At 47.4% G+C, this 24,382-nt stretch overlaps 1 protein-coding gene across 1 annotated transcript; it reads right to left on the bottom strand.

Moving 5' to 3' along the window:
* Positions 1–458: 458 nt before the first annotated feature.
* On the bottom strand, positions 459–24,245 carry POU2AF1 (POU class 2 homeobox associating factor 1). The gene is made up of 5 exons (XM_006074547.3): positions 24,089–24,245; positions 5,185–5,315; positions 4,641–4,683; positions 4,291–4,556; positions 459–1,385 (listed from the first exon to the last, which is right to left on the bottom strand). Exons 1-5 carry the CDS (start codon positions 24,102–24,104, stop codon positions 1,071–1,073), a joined length of 771 nt encoding a protein of 256 aa, XP_006074609.1. The 5' UTR covers positions 24,105–24,245; the 3' UTR covers positions 459–1,070.
* Between the last annotated feature and the right edge of the window lie 137 nt (positions 24,246–24,382).

The raw sequence follows: 24,382 nt of genomic DNA, 5'->3' as shown, positions 1-24,382 counted from the left end.
CTTCTGACTGAGGCTCTAGAAGCCCCAGGAAGGATGGTGCTTGGCGGGGAGGTGTTGACTCCACGTAAGGGTGGTCTGGAAGTCAAGAGGCACATTGGCCAGTGATGCCACCAGTCACCATGGTCTCAGTGGATCTTGGCCTGCACTCAGCCCCGCCGGGTCTGAACATGGAAAGGCATATAGATCATTCTGTTTACGAAAGCTCAGCTCTCCGTGCAAGTATCCTCAAGGAGAGCAGCAAAACTATCTATTAAAGCTATATTTTTCTCAACTGCATTCCCCTTCTTTATAACCAAGTAATTAAAGCAAACCATTCCTCAGTCCTTCTGCTCTCCCCTGACCCCACGCCCTCCCCCAAGTACACACTCTAAATCCCCATCCCTCCTCTGTCCACCCCACCCACCCCACTGGTCCAGCCCCTACCCACTCTGATGTTCCTTCCCACCCCCCACCCTCCACCCATCACCTCACTGAGCCCCAGGCCTTGAGACCCTACTGCCTAGACTGTAGAGCTAGCCAAAGCTGAGAACAGCAGACAAAGGAGCAACTGTGGGAACTGACACTCAAGGCCTCCGGCGTTGGTTCAGCCCTTGGAGATGCTGGCAGGGCTGGTCTTCTCACAGGGCACCCCGTCCATCTCATAATGGCAAAGCACGGGACGTCACTGCCTGCAGACGGCTCAGTGGGGCTGCTGCTACTGTGAAGCAGGGGGCACTGGAGAAAAGGGCCTTCTCCAGGAAGGGAATGTGACACAAGTGAAAACACTGGGCCACAGAAATTAGGCAACATCTGGCGTCAAATCTTATCTTTAAAATCCCTAATTCCTTCCCAAAAGGGAACCGAAATGGAAAAAGAAAGAAGAAAGGGCGAGTGAGAGACGGGGAGGGAGGGAAGGAGAGAGAGAGGGTGGGAGAAAGTCTGGTTTGCAATTCTAGTTTGCGGTAGAAAGTGTAGTTATGAAATGGCAACTTCAAGCAGAAATGAATCTGAGGGTTTGATCCCAGGCTCATTTTTAAATCCCAGTTTCAGGGAACAGGGTGCTGAACAGGAGGCTCTGGTGGGCGCCGGCCCTAAAAGCCTTCCACGGACAGCGTGTGGTTGAGCGCGTAGGTGTCGCTATCTTCTTCCTCCAAAAGCAGCTTGTCGATGGTCAGGGAACCGATGGCTCTCCTGGGGTCCTCGGCGTCCGGGAGGACTGGCTCGGGGATGGAGATCGGGAGCTGGACAAACTGGGGCCCAGGCAGGGCTGGGGCTGGAGGTTGGTACTGCAGGGTGGAGGTGGGCAGCGTGGACAGCGGCTGAGGCCACGGGAAGTAGGTGAGGGGGGCCTGGTGCTCGGGCCCCTCCAGCGGGGGCCCCACGGTGGGCGCGGCAGCACTCCTCGTCTGTGATGGGGGAGACACAGGGTGGTTAGCAGCCCCGGGTACCCACTGCTCACCTCGGTTCTTGTGGGGATCTCTGTTTGCCTCACCTCAGCCCTGTCCTGCCATCTCACTCCAGAGGGCTCTGCCTTCCCCTGCACAAAGTCTCCCCCAAGGGAGAAGCCAGACAAACTTCCACATCCCTTTCCCTGTCACTCACTAGGTATATGCCCTCTCATACTTCCCCACCTGAAGCCTCTGTTTTCTGATCTGTAAAACAGATTACCCAAAGGACTGACATCACTGGGCTGAGAAAAGAACAGATGCTTTTCCAGATTTCATTGAATATAAAATGCACCCAGATTTCAGAGATATCAAAATATGTGTGCAGGGGTGACATGCATCTTAAATTTAATGATAAAACAGCATATTAAACAATAAGCCCATCACACGGCATAGCAGCTGTATTGCCAAGTGGCCACTGCTGTGCCTAGACACAAAGACCGTCCTGGCTCCACACAGCAGGTTTGGGATTCTAAGGACCCCTTGAGCTCAGCTCCACTAGCCTCCCATTACCTCATCCTCTGCTGCTGCTTAACTGGGCCCCGTGTGCCCTTTCCAGGGACCTCCAAAGGTCAGGGCCATTCTCCCAGGCACTCTGTAAACAGTATCTTTCACCTGCATGGCAGCCATCCTACAAATCCCAGCTCAAGCTGCCAAAACCAGGGCCTGGATGCCACTGATAAGGAAGGAGGTAGGAGAGGACTGTCTTTGCATAGAATGATGTTCGTGTGAGAGGCCTAAACTTCCCCCATCACCCTCTGTTCCCTGCCACATTTCCTCCAGTGGCCACTGTGTCTTGAGAACAAACTATTAGAGTCATTAGTACTGTGTGTTCAGTCATGTCCGACTCTTTGTGGCCAACCAGGTTCCTCTGTCCATGGAATTATCCAGGCAAGAATAATGAAGCGGGTTCCCATTTCCTACTCCAGGGGATCTTACCTACCTGGGGATCAAACCCACGTCTCTTGTGTCTCCTGCATTGGCAGGCGGATTCTTTACCACTGGGGAAGAGCTTATTTCAATCTTTTGGGACCTTGCTGCAATGCATATTCTGGTACAGGAGGTCTGATCAGACCTGGATTCTGCATGTCTAATAGGATCCCAGGTGATGCCAATGCAGCTGGTTCAAGGACCACAGTTTGAGTAGCAAGGCTTTAGGGTATTTTTCTATAGAATAATAGAGCCGGAAAGGGTCTCAGAGGACTTTCAGCCTCCCAACAAAGCCTTATCACTTCTAGTATTTAAAAAATTCAAATGGAAATCCTACATAAACCTGGGCATTTCAACTCCCACCGCAGGTATCTTGGCTTAGGGATAGAATTACATCAACCCATCATACAGGTCTTATCTCCTGCAAATCAGGAGTGGAAATTGTTAGCTCTAACCAGCTTTGATGAGTTAATTTACAAAATGGCAAGACAAATAAATTATTTCTTAATAAATATGGTTTGTTTGATACACAGAACTTTTCAAAGCAAGAGGTGGGATTGATGAAAAGGATAAATAATGAAAGGAATTCCTGGTCCTGAAATGGTTGGGAACCACTGTGTCCACCACTCCCCACCCCCACCCCAGGCCTCCGATATGGAAATGAGCTGCCTGGGACGGGTGTTGAATGAACTGCTTCCCATCCACCATCATTCAGGTCCTACCACTGGTTTGCTGAGCAGCGGGTGGGCATGGAGGCGGAGGGGTCCTGCAACCCAGGCCTGGATGGTGCTTGAAGGGGAGGAGCTTCAAGATGACATTGGACCTTGAGGTAAACAGATGGGCTTGGGGGACCAAAGCAAGCTCCATCATCATGGGTGGGCTCTGCAGTGACTCATGAGAGCCTCGCTCTGCCTCCCACAGCCTCCCTTGGACCGGTGCTGGATATGGCTGTAACCACTGGTCTTTTCCCCTCTGAACACCTAGGGGCTTCCCATTCCTTTGGTTAAACAGGCACCATTCACATAAAACTATTTCTCTTCCTTCCTCTATTCCTAGGGGAGCAAACCCTTCCCTATCCAGCACTTGAAGATAGCACTTGGTTAATGCTGTTTGTCAACTTTGAGGCAATCATAATAACTTGTATCTATTGAGTGGTTTCTGTATTCTGGAAACCAGGCTGAGCCCAGGAAGTGTTCTAAGCAGTCTAAGTGCATCAGGCCATCGCTCATGACATCAACCCTTTCGTTAGTATTCCCATTTTACAGATGAGAACATTGAGATTCAGACCATTAAATCACTGTGCTTGGGGTCACATAGCTAGTGAATGAAGGGGCAGAGTGTCAGAAGATCTGACACCAGAGGTGGAAATCAAAAAATTACCCTGCAGGTGGGTCTCTCTCCATCAAAAGTACAGTTCTCTGAAAAGTTGTGTCATGTGTTGCTCAGCCTAGAAATTCTCTGAAAAATCCCATTATTGGGTGAATAATCACCCCCTAAATCATCTGAGTAGAAAGGAAAGGCTGGCTCTGGCAAGAGACTCCATGCAAACATCACCTGGTTCCCCATTCAGGAAAACTGAGACCCATCCCTGAGACTCAGCATATCTGAGGCAGCAGGGGAGATAGGGCAGACCAGCAGGCAGGTGGCCTCCCTGGACCATTCAGCCAATAATGGGGTTTGTAAGAAAATTCATAGGCTGAGCAACATGTGATACAACTTTTGAGAAAACCATACTTTTGGTGGAGTGAGAACCACCTACAGGGTAGTTTTTTGAGTTCTGCCTCTAGTGTCAGATCGCCTTAAGCCCCGCCCTGGAGGACAGGGTGGGCTTAGATGACCTGATTATCCTGGGCAACAAGAGCAAGGAAGGTCAGGGGCAGGAAATCAGCCCAGGTTCTACAAGGGCGCCATCCATAAACGCCTTCCTGTAACGTACCGTGACGTTGGTGATGAGCGGCTGGGAGGCATAGGTCAGCACCGAGGAGGGCCCCACGACCGTGTAGCTGGGGCATACAGGCTGCACGTACATGTCAGCCGAGTAGGGGCAGCTGACAGCCTCGTGGGACACGTACTCCGTGTAGGGCGTCCAAGGGGCCAGGGGCTGGAGGGCGGCCGGGGCGGGCTGCGAGAGCCAGCCCGCACACAGGGCCCCCTCCTCCGTCACTGTGGAGGCAGAGACCTCCATGTCAAGGCAGGAAGGACCTGTGGGAAGGAGGAAGTTACAGAGCTGCACGTGACACCCAGACGAGGGGCTGGGAGGAAGCCAGGGCCGCGGGGAGCTCTTACCCACTGTGGTGTAGGTCGCCAGGGGCTGGTGGGGCAGCACCACCTAGAGGGGGGAAGGAAGATGGGGTGCAGGGTTCAGCCACCTCCAGCGAGCCGTCTGCAGGAAGCTCGCCCAGAGGGTCCCAGGGCAGGAGAGGAGCGGGTGGAGGGCAAGAACCCCCCTCGTTAGAACAAGCACCTGCCCCACGACCCAACCAGCACCACTTATACTTTCCAAGGGGTGGGTGTTTCCCTTGAGCAAGAAGGCTGTGCACTTAGGGAATCAGTCTCACCCTGTCCCAGGGGGACCCTCAAATCCTATCAGGACGTGTGAGACACCTGCTGCTCAAGTGGGATTCCTCATCCCACTTCAAGTGACTCAACTTCTTCTGCCCTGGCCCGACCTCCAGCAGCCACACCTCTGCGATGTGTGGTCCTGATGCCCTCACTGAGGATCCCATGGAGCAAGGACATACACCCCGCCTGACCCCTTGGACCACTCCCCACTCCCTACACACACACAGACACACACACACACACACTCCGATCACAGCAGCCCCCTCACCGCCGTCGGTGTCACCGATGCCCCACTGCTGGCATGGCCCCGTTTCCTCCGCAGCAGCTCCTTCACCGGCTCCTTCACACGCACGCCCTGGTACGGCCGGGGTGGGGCCGGGGCTTGCTCTGGAGCTGTGGCTGCAAAGAGAGCATCACTGGTACTCGTCTCCCTGTGCAGACAGTCCCCAGCCCAAGGTGCCCGCTCTCCTCCAGGGTCTGCCTGCTCACCTAAGCTGTGCTTGAAGGTGCGGGACCACACATCCTGACTTCCTAGGACATTCCTCCCAGGGTTAGCACTCCTCCTGCCCCAAACCTTCTAGGCTCCCCTCCACCCAGAAGATTCAGGCTCGAGCACTGCAGCGTGATCTCAACCCAATTCCCCAATCTTTTTGTACACTAAACACCACGTGGAGCCTGGTGGTGGCCAGAAGCTCTGTCTAGACTCCTCCTCTCCACCGTCTGTGAAGGTCTCCCCTCCTCATCTCTACCAGTGATCTCCCAGGGTCAGGAGTCCCTCTCACTTTTCTCAACCTCTTGAGATTCTTCCTGACCCAAGACTACTGCTACAACCCTCCTCGCTGACCACCGGGGCCCACAGACTTTGCTTCATCCTACAACCTCTTCAACACTTCCAGACAGGTTAGAATTCATCATAGAGGGCAGCAGAGGATGGCATAAGAGCAGAGACTCTGAGTCAGATGCCACAGGCCTCAAAACTTGCCTCTGACACTTTCTAGCTGTGTGATCCTGGGTGAGTCACAGCCACATCTCTCTGTGCCTCTTAACTGGCAATTTCTTATCAAAGGAGTACCATTAAGGAGTCCCTGACACAGTAAATGGGAAGCATAATACAGGCTTCCCAGGTGTCGCAGTGGGAAAGAATCCACCTGCCAATGCAGGAGACACAAGAAACGCAGGTTCAATCCCCAGGCCAGGAAGCTGCCCTGGAGAAGGAAATGGCAACCCCCTTCAGTATTCTTGCCTGGAAAACTCCATGGACAGAGGAGCCTGGCAGGTTATATAGTCCATGGGGCTGCAAAGAGTCAGACACGACTGAGAGACTTAGCATACACACACACACACATAGTACATGCTTAGTATAAAATCAGAGACAGAATTAGGGGCTTCCCTGGTGGCTCAAATGGTTAAGAATCTGCCTGCAATGCAGGAGACCCAGGTTCAATCCCAGGGTCGGGAAGAAGCCCTGGAGAAGGGAATGGCAACCCACTTCAGTGTTCTTGCCTGAAGAATTCTATGGTCAGAGGAGCCTCGGTGGGCTACAGCCCATAGTGTTACTAAGAGTTGGACACGACTGAGCGACTGAACACTTTCACTTTCACAGAATTCAAATACAAGCATTCAAATAAATCTGTAGTCTGGTATGTAATAATTAGTAATCCCTTTTTAGCTATAAATTTCTTATGCCCCCAGCTAGACTATAAACTTCCCAAGGTGAAATAGTATCTTATTTCTCCTTATCTTCCCAAGTAGCATGTCCATAATAAACTTAATAAGTTATTGATTGATTAATTGGTTGGATGGTTTCTCATCCAACCAATTAATGTGCTGCCAGCTCATTTTCCCTTCACCTTTCCTGGACATTCAGAATGGGCTGCAGTGAGTGCTTCCCGGGTTTTCTGTGGCCCCCAGGACAAATAACCAAAGGTCACCCATATGCCTGGGGCCAGAGAGTGTCCAGCTTCATCTCTCAGAGAAGGTTCCCTCTGCCTTTTGTCATCAAGGCCAGGAAACTGAAGCACCATGGGCTGGAACACGGGGCTTTCCCCGACCAGGAGAGCAAGTCCAAAGCATCTATGGCTGGCAGTGACAGTCTGCCCTTCCAGATGGAAGCCTGGCGCCTTGGACTCCTGAAGGTCAGACCTGGGTCAGCCCAGAAAGGCAAGCAGCACTGGGCCTTCAGCTCACATGGTATCACTGATAAGGGCCTAGGGACCTGGGCTCTGAATCAAAAGCGCGAAAGCCCAGATATCTATTAAAACCGGATCCGCAGTGCTACCCTAACTGAACTTTGCTCAGTAAATACACAGCTGATAACACCCCAAGCCAGACCAGCACCAGACCTCCATCCCTGCTCCAGACACAGCATGGCCAGGGCTGGAAGCCCAGGCAGAGAAGCAGGGGAAAGAGGGAAGGGGTGTCCAAGAGCTGCAGGAATACATACAAGTCAGAGGACCCCAGACTCAGATACATTCACAGGGGCTTCCTAACCTGGCCAAGTAAGCTGAAGTGACTGGGGAGTGATATGAAACACAGATGCCCAGATCCTGCTCCCGAACAGTCTGATTCTGGGCATTTGATGTGGGTTTACGAATCTGTATTTATAAATATCACTCAGGTGATTCTGAAGCTCTGCTGGGATTAGAATCACTGCTAATTCATCCCTGATTTCCCTTTAACATCCCAAGAAGAGATTAATTATCTTCTTTCTAACATCCCCTGTCATAACAAGGGATCCTTACTGATATTCACTTATTCTTTCAAATATTTCTGGATGCTGGGAACACAGCACTGAGCAAGATAGATGTGGCCACTGCCCACACGCATCTTACAGTCTAGTGGGACAGATGAATGATAAAGCAGTTATAACTTGTGAAATTCAGGCTGAAGCAGGAGTGTGTAGCAGAGAAAGCCAGCCTGGGACCTGCACCCTGGGACGCCTGTGCACAATCATCTTTGTTTAAGCAGCAGTGACCACAGACTTAAGAGCCTAAGATACCTGGGCTATTAGTTTCTGGTGGAAAGGTCTCAGTTGACTTATATCCCAAGCCTCAATTTCCTCATCTGTAGAATGGGGCTAATAGTTCCTGTCTCACATGGTTCTTGTGAGGATTAACTGAAATAATACACGGGAAGCTTCCAAAGCCATGTCTAGCATGTGGTCAACGTTCAACACATGTTATTATCCTTCCTCCTCCCCACCCACGTCCACCTTCCTCTCTAGAGTGCTACTGTCAGAAAGCTCTTCCTCCTACTCGACCTGCCTCATGGTGAAAAGCAGCGTTTTCCCATGCGTTACCTTCTAATGAAACTCACAATTCATGATCCATTTAAAGCTTTCTCATGGACAGAATGAGGATCATAATGGTTTGTATTTGGTAAGGTAACTTGAGAAATATGTAAATGCTTAATATACAGCTTACACTGAGAAAGCGTTAAATAAGTGTGAGCTAATACCATCATTCAGAGAAGGCAATGGCACTCCACTCCAGTACTCTTGCCTGGCAAATCCCATGGATGGAGGAGCCTGGTGGGCTGCAGTCCAGGGTGTCGCTAAGAGTCGGACACGACTGAGCAACTTCACTTTCACTTTCATGCATTGGAGAAGGAAATGGCAACCTACTCCAGTGTTCTTGCCTGGAGAATCCCAGGGACGGGGGAGCCTGATGGGCTGCCGTCTATGGGGTCGCACAGAGTCGGACACGACTGAAGTGACTTAGCAGCAGCAGCAATACCATCACTGATATCTGTAGCAGGGTCCCCTCCCAGCAACTGAAGACAGATTCCAGGTGCCCTATAGAGTCGGAACAAACATTCCATTCCTTCAGCTATTTCTTTTTTTTGGATTCCAAGAAAGAGTGAGAACATTAGAATAATTTATTGCAAACTAAATTAACATGAGAGAAGTGGGGAAAATAATAGGCAGAAAGCAGCAGGCACTGGCTGGTGATTTTTAAAAAATAGCCAAACTTTATTATTAATGTTTGAATTACCATATGTTGATTGTGATTTCCTCCCATAGTATCAAACATCAGTATATAAATAAAAATTAAATCTAGATTTGCAAAGAGCTTTGTGTTAAGACAGCCATAAAAAGCAGCCACTGTGAACCCATGTTCTGATTGCCTTTGTGCTTCTTCTCAGTGATCAACAACTCACTGAGGACAGGGCTCATGAATTTTAACCTCTCTCTGAAGTGCTTCAAGATGTGGTAAAATAGGAATATTGTTCGTGTTTGTCCCCTCTGAGCAGAGCTAGTTTGTTTCCGTTTGTAGTTAATGACGACCTCTACAACTGATTAAGAGTGATTCCCATGCTGTTTCCTTCAGCTACTTCTTAATGACGTGTTTTGAATCCTTCTAACCTTCCTTCTGTCTGCATCACTCCAGCACAAGTTCTGCCACTTCCCCTTATGAAGATGCCAGCGGTGACCGCAGGCCCCAGGTGTGGCCTGACACGGGGTGGGGGCGGGGGGGCTGCCCTCCCGCACTCTGACCTCCCATTCTCAGGGTTACTCACAGCAGATTGGTTCACACCCATATCACTCAACCTACACTGGTCTCTGGTTGAGTTTCTAGCTATTCTTAGGCAGACAGTGCGGCCTGAGGCCTTGTGCATTGGGGAGAAACTTGAGGGATACAGTTATTTGGGGGTCTGATCACTGTGGTCACACTCTTCATTCAGCTGGGGCACAAGAAGGGTGCAATCTCCCACGCACACACCTCAGACAGGTGTACCGTTCAGCCCCTGCTGATCTGCTGATACATTTCTTGGGAAGGGCCAGGGGGACTCTGGATCCCACTGCCTCCCCAGAAGTGGACACGGGGACTGCCAGGCTGCAAAGCAGCCACCTGGGCACTTTCCGCTTCCTGGCAAGTGAGAGCTTCCTGCCTCCTGTTGGTTTTGAATCAATGAACAAAGAGGGCTTGGGGAGCTGCTGTGAGCAGAGGTCATCACACTCTGAGGTCTGGACTTCCTCGGAACCCACAGTGTCAACAGGTGTGCCCTGGGACAACACCATCTGGAGAGCAGTTTCGAGGTCCCCACCTTTTCCAGTCATGAAACTCCCACAGCTCCCAAGGACCTCCTGGCTGTCCACCCAGGAGTCCCCAAGCACTGCCAAGGAATTCTGTCACTGCTGTCAGGGGAGCAGGCAAGAGGGAGGGTGCTTCTGACAGTGTCTTTGCAAAGTGCCCGTGAAATATCAGAATCCGAAGCCTCAAGACAATTCCCATAGGACCCCAATGGCCCAAGTGTATTTGCAAGGTGGAAAACCTGCAGTTGGCATCTTTCACGCCAACCTTTGTGAAGCAGCAATAACCATCTATAATTCCACAGTAAACTCTGGACTCCCTACTGCCACTAGCATGAGAAATGAGCCCACAAACAGAAATTTGGAAGAGGAAAATAAGTTAGTCTGAAGTCATGATTGCTTTGCCTTGGCTCTCCTGGATCCCTCAATAAAATAACTAAAGAAAATTTTAAGATTATCAAAATAATTTCCTCAGATAATAAGACTAAATAAAAGAAGAGCCAAGGAATGTAGAACCGGAGATCAAAATAACACACAAGCAGAGATGAAAGTCCAAATTCCCAAAGTGGAGTTGACCAGAGATTTTCACAGCCCCCAATCGAATTGCAGGTACAGGTAACACTCTCTCAAAATCTAAGTTTTCTCACCATTTATCCTGTGGTTTGAAGACCCTTTACGTCTCTTGGGGGTATCCACGTGTCCAGCACTGAGAAAACTCTTTCCACCTAAACATAAGCCTCTTGACTCTCATGGGGAATCTCCAGTTTTAGTCTGAGAAGTTCAGCCATATTATCTTTCCACCACTACAAGTGAGTAGGCAATGTTGTTTGGGAGAAAAACAAAACTCATTTACAGAAAAACCTATGAATTTGGCCCCACTGAGGGCTTCCCTTTTCCAAAATGAGCAACGAAAAAATCTGAAGGTATAAAAAGTCAGCAGAGGCTATTTCAGTTCCCCCTGCCACATACCCGGACATGCTCCACATCACAAAAATAAGAGTCCTGCAGCTGCTGTTCCACTGGAAAGCACAGACCATGACAGAGTCAAGCCCAAGGGTCACCTGAGAGAGCACTCTGGCTGCATGTGGGTCCTGGGCTTGCTTTGCACCAAGCTTCGGGAACATAGGATTCTACTGATTTAAATAAACATGGCCCTTGGTTCCTTGATGAGGTATAATAAACATCACCAAGGAAACATGCAAAATTGCCAGCACTTGTTTATTTAATGACCCCATGCAAACCATGTTCACACCACAGTAAGAAAGCTACAACTAAAGAGGTCCCAGTGAAGCCAACACCCAGGCATCTCCTAGGGCAGCTTTAAGAGAGCCCTCTTCAGGCAGGAGGTACCTAGAACAGCCCCCAAGATATTCTTGAAAGAATGCTTTTCTCCCAGCCATTGTCCGCTCACAGATCTCCCATGAGCCAACGGGGCCAGGCCGTGAGCTGAACCCCAGTCGGGACCGCTGCTGTAAGAGATTCAGGGTGAGCCTACATGTCCATCATCAGGGAACCAGAAAGGGGAACCCATCCCACCCATCTTGACAATCCCTCATTGACAGTGCTTTCCATTTACAACTGACTGGTTGAAACTCGAGGATGCAGCCACATGAGGCCATTTTGAACGACAAAAATTTTCTGGCCCAGAAGAACATATAACCCAGTATTGACCACTCCAAAATAACCACAGTACATATTACTCTCTTTTGCTGATGAATCTTTAGTAATATTTCAAAACATAAAAAAGGACCCACTAAGGAGAAACATAATATTTTTTTTCTTTATTTATAGCAAAACCAAAACCAAATAATTGAACAATAGGCATTCAGGCATTCAGGCATTCAAAGCCTAGGGCTAACCTAGCTTCTAACTAAAAACAAAGTCATAAAGGTTGCTGACACTTTTCACTTTAATGAAAAGAAGCTTATTTGTGTTCCTGACCTAAGATAGTTGAGGACTCCCGGGAAAGCTTAACTCAATTCAGATAAAGGATTATTCATATCCTTAACTGAACACTACTGCAAGTGTTGTTCGTGAAGGTCTGAGTCATATTTTTAAATTTGTTCTTTGCATTCAGGGACAATGGCTGATTTTTTTTTTCCTAACTAGAAGAAAGAACTTGGGCTTTGGCCAAAGATTGGACTTGACATGCTATAGAATGGTTTTCCCACCCAGTTTATACTAGACTGTAGTTTACTTTTCTTTTTTAACATCTGCTAACAAAGAGATCCCAAATGCATGTAAATGTAGGCTTTCTATTCACTAATGTCTGGATGGAGAAAGACCCTGCAGCCAGGAAACAGCAACGTGTCACTCACATACTTTAGCAATCTACATAACAGGGCCGAGGAGAAACACTGATGGACAACAAAGGTGGCTTTAAAGGTGTACACAAGATGCGGGACAGTGAACCCTCAATTGAATTAGGATTTGATTGAAGGCGGTTGGTCGCCAAACAGGAGTGAGTCTTCATGTGTAGACTAGGATGTCTCCATCAGGAGATCTCAAATATGGAAGCTGAGCCCATGTTCTCTGGTCCAGTTGCAGAGGGGAAGGGAAAGGTCAGTATTCCCGCGCTCCCCCACCCCAAACCTCCTGTGTCTCCATTCTAAGAGGCATATTCCCATCAGCCCCCACAGAGCTCATTGAGCAACCATAGGCAGGTCATTGAAAATGCATAAGGAGGTCCACAGTCACTTAAGATGACTTACACTTGGGGTGACTATAGAGTCCCAGATCCAAGGGGTCTAGAGGCCAAGTAATCCGTATTTGAAGGAAGCTAAATTCGGCACTGAATGGACACCCAGGGTGATTAGACTCCTCCAAAATTCCCAGGTGGTAGTAGTGGTAAAGAATCTGCCTGCCAATGCAGGAGACTTAAGAGACACAGGTTCAATCCCTGGATCTAGAGGATCCCCTGGGGGGAGCATGGCAACCCACTTCAGTACTCCTGCCTGGAGAATCCCATAGACAGAGAAGCCTGGTGGGCTACAGTCCATAGGGTTGCAAAGAGTAAGATACGACTGAAGCGACTTAGCACACCCACACCTGAATTATGTTAAACTTAAGTAGAGAGCCCTACTACCCAGAGCCCCCTCTCATTCACCAAGGTCCTGTCTGAACATTCCACTCTGCAGCCTCAGAATTCCCTGAATTGTCCCAAAAGTTGTGGATGAGCCACCCATGACCTTGGGTGGAGTCAGCCACATGACCTCTAGTGTCAGAAACTTCTGACTCTTTTCTCAGAGGCTCTACTGCTGAGGTGTCCCTCCCCGAATAGCTCAGCATCTCTCACCCAGACGTCCACCCTCCTCCAATCCTCCTGCAGATCAAGTAGAGCATGGAAGGCTCTTGGATTCTGCTCTTGACTCCCAGAGACAGTGTCAGTGTGAGGCCTTTGTTTTTGGAGACTCAGGTATGTTGAGTGCAGGGCTCCCAAAGGTCTGTGTGTTTCCTGCTCACGATCTTAACTCCCAGGAGCTCAGAAATCACCACTCTCACCTTTGCATGATGTCCCGTGGCTCACAGAGAATTTGACACAAATGCTTTCACCACAACTTCTGAAATAGACAGGGAAGTCTTCCTCTCACCCTCCTTTTCACGGATGAGGAAAGTGATGCTCAAGAGACGTTCAGTGACTTGCCCATGGACTGCACTTGTAAACAGCAGGGTCATCAACTAAACCCAGGACCTCTAATTCCAAGTGCAGTCCACTTCTGCCTCACATTCTGCCTCCTCCCAGACCAGGGCAAATCTCATTTACTCCTCTGGGCGACACTGGAGCTTGGTGTCAAATGGTCCCCTGCTCAGTTCTAACCTTCCTCCCTCCGGGCTGGGAGTCTGGGCCTGCACCACTCCCTTGACTGCCAGTTCCCGCAAGAAACGACATCTCCCAGCTGAGGAGGGAGAGAGAAGTCCATGAGAAGCTTACCGGCAGCCTGCTCACATGAGGAGTGGCGAGAACTGAGACCCACACAATTCCCCGCAAAGTTTTATTTTTGGTATTTTCGACTGAAATGACAGCGGATAGGTTCACCTGAGAAACCAGCTGCATCTGCCCGCCTTTTACAGAAACTGGGGTCACCAGAGCAGAAAGGGCTCCCGTCTCACATACCATGTCTCAGGGTGCCAAGGAGACCCCTGGCAGAGGGCTCTTTAAACAGGGCAGAGCAAACCACGTCCCTGCCATCATGGAGCTTACCATCTAGGCCGGCAGAGTATGTAAACTTCATCAGATCATAGCACAAGCAAAACTAGAATTACAAACTGGGACAGAGCTGCATCTGCCTCACAGTTGAAGTGTTCTGGGCTTGTTTGGCTCGTTTTCACCTCAGCTTGGTTCGGTCAGGCTTGAATGAGCAGCAAGTTGGGGGCCCCTGTCTCCAGGGGCTGTATGAAGAGGAGCGTGTTCGAGCACAACTGTTCTGTCTCCAGTGCGGTTCTGGGGTTGGGCTCAGCCCACACCATGCATGGAAGCCTGACCCCAGATAGAATAAAGTAGCCCCAGATAATCAGGATCCTTCCTCAGCCTAGGGACCCTGGACGAACCCCAAAGATGTTTCGCTTATCCTATCCTGGCAGATTAGGCCCCTAAGGGAAGACCCAGACCTAGAAACTCAGATTCCAAGATGGAAACCAGCTGGCTTCAGGAGTTTCAGACAGTCTCAGATCTAACTTTCTGACAGTCCTATCTGCAGAAAGCCTTTTGAGTCTTCACAACAACTCTCAGTGAAGTTAGAGACCACCTCCTTCTAACGGTGGACTCATATCACTTAGGAAGGGAAGAAACACCTAACGCAACCCTAAAATCTTTGGCACTGAAAAGTGGTGTGGTATTATTTGGAACTCAAGCAGATCTAATGTAGAATGTCTACTATATAGCTTATCACTGTGTGACCCTTGACAAATAATGTAAACTGTGTGAACCTCATTTCTCCATTTGTGGCATGAAAATAATGATCTCCATCTCATGGGAATATCATGAGGACTGCATGAAATTAACCAAACACCTAGTATGTAATAGGTTTTCAAGAAATGGCTGTTTCTCCTTTGTTCTCAGCCAAAACTCTGTGGCCCTTCATCATCAGAAGAGTAGCCTTGGTACAGTGACCCTGACATGCCCTCATCCAGCTGCATCCTAATACTGAATGTCTCCATCCTCAATATACCCAGGGCCTTCTCAACCTGCCTTCATTGTATTCCTGGAAGTCATCCTCAGATTCTTGGGCCTGATGTCCCCAGCAGCAGGATGGCCCTGTTCAGGAGACAGGGAGGGCAGTGATGCTGCAGAGAAATTGATCAAAGATCTCACATGCAAATACAGCATGTTTAAATAGAGAAGAGACCAGAAAATCCTGGCACTGACCTCTTGTCAAGATATCAGGAGCTGAGCAGAAGATCTTTTTTCATTCCAAAGCCACCAGAGGATTAAATTTGTGGCATATTTTAGTTTTTAAGGACTACTCCAGGAAGGAGCACCTTGGAGATTTTTGAGTGGCAGAGTAACCTGTATGTATCTCCGAAAGGACAGGGATGCAGCCATGACTGAGGCCATTGTCACAGATACATCTTTAAAGGGCTAGAAGCCTAGGAGCACATTTCACATGTGGGATGGAAACATGGAAGTATATGAGGGAGGGCTCTTTAGTGAACAGAGAGGGGAGCTTTATCACCTATTCGAACAAGACAAACTTCTGGCTGACATATTGAGTACTGCCTCAGCTTTATCTAGAGCAATAGGGATCAAAACAGGGGAAGGGACCTACACTGAGAGCATTAGACCACACCCAGGGGTGACCCAACCCAGGCTTCTCACCCAAATTCTATAGCAAGGCAGGACTAGAGTTGTGGAGATGGAGCAGAGGAGACAGATACATCTTCCCTCTTTAGACTGAGACCCAAAGCCTGAAACTAGAATTGCCGGTATAATCTAGAACAGGAAAGACCTATAGTTAGAAGCTGGAGGAGGTGACATTCAGTTGTTTGTTCCTTGATTTAAGCAATATCTAGTTTGGGATTTCTAAGACCAAAGGGATTCCTATTAAAAAGAAAACAAAATTTTCCTGAGACCTTCAGGTGGGGACAATTTCCTTGGAGGAAGGACTCTTTAGACCCAGCATCAGCTATATATTTGGATCAGACCCAAGTGTCCAAGACATAAGGCTCATTGTGGCCCCGGATACAGCCTACATGAGTGAAGGTAGCCCTAATAATTGATGTGAATTATTCACATGATGTGAATGTAACTGCCAGTCAAAATGAGCTTTTGTTTTAAGTCTCTGGTTTACTAACTGGTAAATTTATGATGTGGGGGAAATCCCTTGTTGAAGGATACTGAAGAAGTTAGAACAACAAGCTTGGGAAAGACATCACTTGGTCCAACTTTGAGGAATGTACCTCTTCCTTATTCACAAGGTAGCTACAGAGACTGAAAACATGACTTTTCATGGCTTCAAAGCTTCCTGGAGACCAATACAACAAGTTCTACAGTGACTCACTTTTCTCTAGGAGTGAGGTCCTTACCCTGGACGTATTTAAACCAAGGACCTGTCACCAGCTATCAGGGTTCTTGTTAAGAGTAGAGGACTGGTCCAGGGCAGAATTGTCAGGCTGCGATCTAAAACTCTGGAATAGAGTAAAAGTGCCTATAAAGTGAATTTTTTGCCGAGAAAGGGAAGTAAGTGGGGGGGGTCTGGGGGTGAAGGAGCAATCAGAGCGCCAAGATCCTCCTCAAACTGCTCCATGTTAATTTTTGTATCAGAGTTCTTCAGTGATTTTGGTTGGAATAAAGGAGTTGGCGACAAAAATGTTTTAGACACCAGCATACAGAGCCTTGGGTTTCCTTCCCAATGCTAGTATGTCATGTTCTAAGATGCCTCTTCTGTCCCCAGAATCTAAGCAAGAAGTCTAATCACCATTTATTCTGGAGGAGGTACATCGGAAGCCATCTACATGCTCCACGACACCTTCCCTGATTCCATTCTCCTCTCCCTCCTGCTGAAGATAACTTATTTCATTGGTTGATTCCTCTAGCTGGAAATAATCCCATTATTGGATGGATACAGGCTTGCATGGGATGATCAATGGATGGTTGATTTTCCTTAAATCCCCTTCTTTCTCGAGTTGGTATTGCTTTCATCCAGCATTAAAACTTGCTTCTATCTTCAACTCTCTTGCCTCCCTTTTCCTTCACTTCATTATCTTCCCAGCATTTCTCAGTCCTGGAAGTCATATCAATCCTTGTACTCCCCTTCCAATTAAATGTATGATTCTTGCTAGAGAATCAAAAAGGAATTCAGCTTTTCTTAAGCATGATCAGATCCTTTCTGGTCCCAACACCTGGTCTGAGTATGATTCTGGTATGTAATTCTTTGGCTACCTGCTCTTCCCAGAAAGTGATACTAATGAAACCATTACTAAGAAAAGGAGGCAGCACATTGCTGTTTCAGTTTTCGGTATCATTTGTGCTATTTCTTGCAGACTTCAAGCTAGATTATGACACCTCAATTCCAATCTTGTGAATTTAAAAAACAAACACAAGTTTGCCAGTCAGTACAAGCCTGTCACCATTCCCCCTTATGAAGCTGGTAGGAAATTGCAAGCCCAAGTTCCAAGTTTGGTCACAGAATGGCCAGCTTCACCATCAGCCCTGACCACTAACCCCATCATGAATTACAAGATAGGAAATATGCATCCTGCTAATTCACACAAAAAAGGCAGAACTCAGACGTCATACAGACTGTAATCTAGGCTTAGCTGCATAAACTTTGTCCTCAGAGGTAACGTGAGAGAGAACAGGAAAATAATGACAGTTAACTAACAGCTACTGAGTGTTAACTTAATGCCAGGCTCAGTAGTAAACACTTAGCACAACCCTATGAAGAACTGCATTCCCATTGTGCGTATAAGGAAATGGCAGCAGAGCCAGGTAGAGGGACTCGCCAGCATCATACAACCAGCGAGGCAGAAATCCAGGATTCAAACTCATATCTGCCTGCCCCAGGGGCTAAGCTTTAAAACCATTAAGAGGAAAGAAAGAACAGAACTGTCACTCTCTAAATCAAAATAATCCCCTAAACCTGGCTTTCCATGCCTTATTTATACACACACACACACACACACGTCAAGGGACACCCTGAGTTTTTCAAAGTCCAGATGGTTCAGAATGAAAGAAGCGCTGAGAAGACAAAAGCCTGGGCTCCTAGCACAAGCTTCCACACAGAGCTGCCCAGAAGGCACATTGGCTCTGTTATTCTGGGAAGATTCTAGGTCCTTCCCTCTCCTTTGAATCTGCTATTGCAGTTAAAATATCTGCAAAGAGCCCAGTAAAGGAGTATAGCAGGAAAGCAAAGACTTCATTTCCTTCAAGCTGAAACACATGCACCAAAAATGAGTTTTCAAAGTGTGAACAGACATTTGCCAGCTGGTGTGTTCCACGTGTGTCATGGTCCTTTACCTAACATAAAAGGCCTGTGCTTCTACCGAGAGCAGGCTCCTAAGCCCCATGAATGAGACAAGAACCTTTGGTAGAGAGACAGGACAGGTGAGCAAGACAGCACTCAGGGTAAGTTACTAACTCACCTTTAAGCTTTGTTTTCTCATCTATGAAGTAGAGCTTAAAACAGAACCCACCTCATGAAGTTTTTACGAGGATTAAACGAGATAATACATTCAAGTGTGGCCAAGACTGGTGGTTGCCACACCCAGCACCTGCCCTTTCCTTCCTTGCTATCTACCCCTATGTTTTGGAGGATTGACAACGTGCCCAGCTAAACAAGGACCCTATTCTCCCTCAAAGATAGGAGTGGTCATTAGATGTCAGCAGAAGTTGTGTGTTGGTGGGGAGAGGCCATGATAGAGAAGCATGATCTTTTTGCCTTTCCCTATTCTTCTTCTTCATGGTCTGAAATACAGATGTGATGGCTGGAGCTACAGTGCAACTAGAAAGCAAATTTGAGGACAAAGGCCACATGCCAAGGCCAGCAGACTAAAAAGACAGAAGTAGCCTGAGACTGTTGGCACTTACAGCTTCCATACAACCCTGCAGACTACTATGCACCACTTCCATGTGAGAGAAAGTATACCACTTTCCTATTTATTCAAATCCATGCATTTTCTGGTCTCTTCAATAACAGTCAAATGCAATCCAAACTGATCAAACAGAACATCTGACAGACAGCATGGCACCAGGTAAGCACTCAGCACCCCATAGCTGATGTTTACTCCGTGAAAGGATTGAACCTGCTATGCTCATAGCAATGCAATGTCCAAAAGTATATCAGAAGCCATCGATTTAAGCCTCCAAGTCAGTAGTTTCTCAGGTTGACTGCACATTAGAATCACCTGGGATGCATTTGAAAATACGTATTTTTTCTTTTGAAAATAAGTATTTATTTTTAATAAGTACTCATGAAGACTCAGAAACTCGACTTGGAAAAGGATTTTAGTCAAGTTCAGTCCCCTTGCCTTCAGCCAAGAAAAGAGAAGTTCCATTTTATAGCTGGCCAACTTGCAGCCCAGAGTGTTTAGGTGACATTCTCTAAGGCCCCACACCTAATTACCCAGAGACTGGAAAGTGGAATCCAAGTCTCCTTCCTGCAAGAAGAAGTTTTGCCATAGCCTCATACAACTAGCAAGGGACAGGGAGACCCAGCATGCTGCAGCCCATGGGGTCGCAAAGAGTCAGACATGACTGAACAACAGCAACAACATACAACCAAGACAAGAGGGTTTCAGAGGAGGTCTCTCCATCCCAGGCTCACTCTTATCAAGGAGTTTTTCTACAAAAATGAGAAAACCACAATGTTGTTAAGCATTTCATAAAGCTGAAAATTATGTTAATGATCACACTTAGCAACATTAGTTGGCTAATGATCAATTAGACAACTTTGGTTGTTTGGCTCAAAGTGAGAAATTGGTGGACAGCTTCATTTAGTGGGAAATAAGCTACTTTAGAAATAAACTAGAAGGTGAAAAACAACCTAATATCTTTACTTTGTAATGAGAATGTTTAAACACAAAAAGTGAATTAAATGCCCAGGTATTTAGCTAATAAGTGTGGACAACCTTGATTCTTTTTTGCGTCTCACAACAGACCAGATATGCAGCTTTGAATCAGAAGAGAGCTTTCAAAACCTCTGACTCCAGAACTTTGGAGCTGTAGAGGGGGACAAGGTTGGCCTTCTTATCTAGTTAATATAGGGAGAAGAAGTAAAGTGTCCACCTTGAAGACATCAGCTCTTCCACTGATTAATCTGTATGTTTAGCTGATGTGTGTCACTTACTTCACCTCTTCCTGTGCAGTGAATTCTTGACCATCTTTTGGATCCTAATTGTCTTTATCAACAAGAACCACCAAATCAATAGATAAACTTGGTAAGAAGCAAGGGTGTTTATTAGGCATATTACTAAATGTTGTAACAGAATAGAAATATTAGAAGCAGTCCACAGATCTAAATTACTCCTAGTTATAAGTTCATCTGAATTTACGCAGGAGAGTTCCAAATACTATATGTATATAACAAGTTTTTCTTCTCTTTAACTGTACTTTTAACTGCTCTCAAAAAGTTGGCTATTTAGAGGAACCTTGGAGTAAAGTATAGAATTCTATATTATGGAGAATTTTGAGATCTGAATTTATCTATTTGGTGAATGTCTGCTCAAGTTATCTGAAAGTAAGTATTCATGCCATAATAATTTCATAAGAAGTATACCCTGTTCTTAAGATGCCTCCTTGAGTGCTACAACGAAGGAACATCAAAGCCAGATTTATAGGACATCAAGTCAAGCAGTCAGTTCAAAGAAAAGCAGTCAAGCCATTCTTTTGTTATAATGCAGATCTTTCTCTAACACGAATAACAATTTAAAAAAGTCATTCAATTCATTCATTTTCTAACAAGTAGGGTTGAGTCTACTATACACAGTTCCATCGCCTTTAAGAAGTCAACCAAGTCGAACTTTCCAGCACTGTGTAAATCGTATCATCAGTCGACCGTTAGCTTTATCTCCCATGAGTGTTGTCATTGTGCAAGCCCCCAGTAACTCAGAGAAATGAACACCTAAAGTCCTACCCAAATCATTTTAAACCCAGAGGTCAGAAAACCTTATTTTAAAGGGCCAGGTAGTTATGTTTTTTGTAGGCTATATGGTCTCTGGGGCACCTACTCGACTGTTTCATTGTATCAAGAACAGAAGCAACCCTAGACAATATGTAAATGAATAGACATGGCCATACCCCAGTCAGTTTTTATTTACAAAAACAGGTTGTGGGACTGATTTGCCACTGAGGCCACAGTTGCAGACCCCTGTCTGATTTAGACCCTTGGAAAACTGTATGTAGGTCCTATCAATCAAAAATCTTTTGATATGCCTTTTAACTATTCTAATCAAAGTATGGAAAATGACTGGAAAAGATTTGGCATAACCCTAAATTACTCAAGACGGGAGGAGTCCCAGGAGGGATGGTGCTCTCATACCACTGTCATTAATACTCAGGAGACTTGATGACACTTTCCCTATTCTCTACTTTTGTTCTGACAAAAACCTTGTAAGGCAGGCATTAGAACCCCATTTTCCAGATTTGTAAGAAAGCGAAAAGGTTAAATCATTAAGCTGCAGAAACAACTTTCAAACCCAGGCCTGTCTCACCCCATCGTGCCTGCTGTTTCTACAGCACTGTTACTAGTTGGCCTTAAGAAGAGCTTCTTGCTGGGTAGACGTCAGTTCTTCACATCCACGCGGGACCTGCTGGACCCAGGGCAGAACCTGAGGGGAGGGGGCAGCAAGTGGATCTGCAGGGAGCATGACTTCTTTGTTCAACTGACCAGTCAAGCAAATCGCAGATTCATGGCTGTGGCTTGAAGATTTCTGCCTCTGTGTGCCCACAGTTAGCAGCTGATCTGAACCAAAGCCCAACTTCACATTTAGGCTACAAACAGCGGTCACGGGCCAAGTAGGAAGGAGACAACATCTACAAAGTGAATGTTTTCTTAACCCTTTCCAGAACCCCGTAATACAGTCATTTCAGCTCATGCCTCGAGGGTGTTTTCTGAAAAAAGAAAGTGCCTTTTCAGCACTCTTGGTGTCTGATTTCAAATTCTGACCTTCTATCAGGTGATTCTAAGTGGGCTGACAATGCTGCCCTGTTTTTACTGGTTTTCCCACAGGGTTTAGTCACCCAGGTACCCTCAGTGCCCTAGACAAGGGCCTCACTTGGGGTGAGGGGGTGGGTCCAGTGCCCAGGGCCTTTCCTAATTTCCTTTAAAGTGCCAAAGAGCAATTAATAAGAATTTTGATTATGTACAGATGAACATGTAGAATCATTCACCACAGGTATTCCAAGGACGAATTTACAACGTGGTCTCCCTGGGGATGGAGTTTTGCTGCAAAACTGACTGACCTCCAGGGAGTGAGCAGGAAACATGCCTCTAGCATCCCCTTTAAAAAGAAACTGTTAATCTCTTAGAAGTTAAAGAAGGAAAAATGCAGTGTGTAACCAAGAGCGGGAAATCTGGCAACTCATGTACACAAGGAAGCAACCCATATCTCAGGCACTGAAGCAGAACCACAGCAGACAACATCATCTCAACGGCGTCTCAGCTTACTAAGGGTAGCTCTGTGGAACCGGTGGGTATCATTTTTACCCTCTTTTACATATGAGAAACCTGAGGGTTAAAAAGAAGAAAGTGACTTGCTCTGAGCAGGTAGGAACCAAGGCAGAAGTCCCTGCAGGGGCTCACATAAAACCCACAGACTGAGCTCTAAGGGTCAGGGTCAGGGCATATGGAGACTCAGTAGCTCCCAGGAGGGACATCACTGCCCACCTGCCACCATTAATGCATTTCCACAGGGTCGTCTGCCTTTGCCCCCGAAGGGGAGCATCTTGCTCCATCCTTCTTCTGGGAACAATAGCCACTATCCATACTAGAATATCCCTAGGTATCTTGGAAGGTTTCTATAATTCTTAAACCCAAATTAGAATTCACTTCTTTTCATTGAAGAAAAAAAAAAAATGCATCTTGCCAACATCAAACAATGATGAGACTTCACAATCTCAGAAACTATGAAATCGTTCCTTCACATTACACATTAACAAGCTCAACTCTTGGAGAATTTACACAAGAAATAAAGGAAACAATGAGCTGCTGATAAAGTGACTGTAAGCTATGTCTAAATGAAGGTATGTTTTCAGAACTTCAAGGGCTCCAATAGACTATCTTGTGTAAAAAAATAAAGCTCCCTAATTTATCTTTTTCTGTAAACCTAGGTTCTTTTGTATTAAGTTCGCTTGAGGTAGAGTGTACCTGAATTCATTAAAAGGCATGTTAAAGACCTAAGCATCATTAAAAAGACAGAGCAGATTTTTGGTACCTCTTTCTTGAGAGCCCCAGGAAGGTTCAGCTCTCATGAGGCTATTGAGCTGACTTTGTTTTTCTGAGAAAGGAATGCTGCCGAAAAACTCTGTGTGACTTCAATTATTAATAACAGGAGTGTCTGTTCAGTCCCACATGTGGAAAATAAAGTTCACAGATGTTCCATCCAACTCCAGGGATAAACACGAGGCTTCCAGGTAAACCCACGCCCCCTTGTGCAGGAACCCAGGAGCCTTGCCACAGGAGGCAAAGAATGACGGGAGGCAAGATAGGAGAGCAGCTGAGGACAGGCTTGACATGCCAAGTTTCCACATCCTCCCCATGCAGTCAGTGACACATTGTGACTTTGGCAGAAAGCTCAGTAACCCAGAGAGGAACGGGCCCACGGAACTGAACCACAGGCTGAAGAGTAGCTGTTTATAAAAGTAAAGCCACTCAGGTAAAGCGCTCCACTGCCTTCCCCTCCAAATTTTGTTCGGTGAATCATCAGCTGCCCTTTGTTCACCACAGTGATTCGTGTGGGAGAGAGGATGAGCTGTCCCACCTTGGAACACTCGTTCGTTCCCCTCCAACCTGGAAAATCAGCATCACCTCTGACAGGTCGGTTTCTCCACTGGGCTCCATCTCGCCCACCTCGTCCTTCTGCCACCCTGGCTGGGGACGGGGACCCACTGCCTGTCACCCCAGCACCTCCCGGCTCAGGCTGCCTGCTGGAGCCCGGGCCCTCCCTCGCCGACACGGCTCCGGCAGCCACGGGCCAAACCACTTACGTTTCTGCCAGAGCATGGCCTGCGACAGGATGTTGCCTTTTCTCTTTGAAGCAGACAGTTTGGCTTCTTTAATGTGAGACCCGGGTGTGCTTGCCTCCAGTGGAGCCACCGCCTGCTCGGAGGCTGCTTCCTCAGCTTTTAAAGGCTGAGTTCCCGCTGCGGGGGCACCGCGTCATCACATCCTCCCACCCAGGCGCCGATGCACCTCTTCACCGGTGGGGCGCCCTCACCCGCCCGCGCGCCCTCGCGGGCCCACCAGCGGCCTCCCCGTCACGCTTGCTCGCGGCCCGCCGG

The sequence above is a fragment of the Bubalus bubalis genome, chromosome 16 (genome assembly GCF_019923935.1).
Source record: "Bubalus bubalis isolate 160015118507 breed Murrah chromosome 16, NDDB_SH_1, whole genome shotgun sequence".
NCBI lineage: Eukaryota > Metazoa > Chordata > Mammalia > Artiodactyla > Bovidae > Bubalus > Bubalus bubalis.
This window is presented reverse-complemented; position numbering and strand designations above follow the sequence as displayed.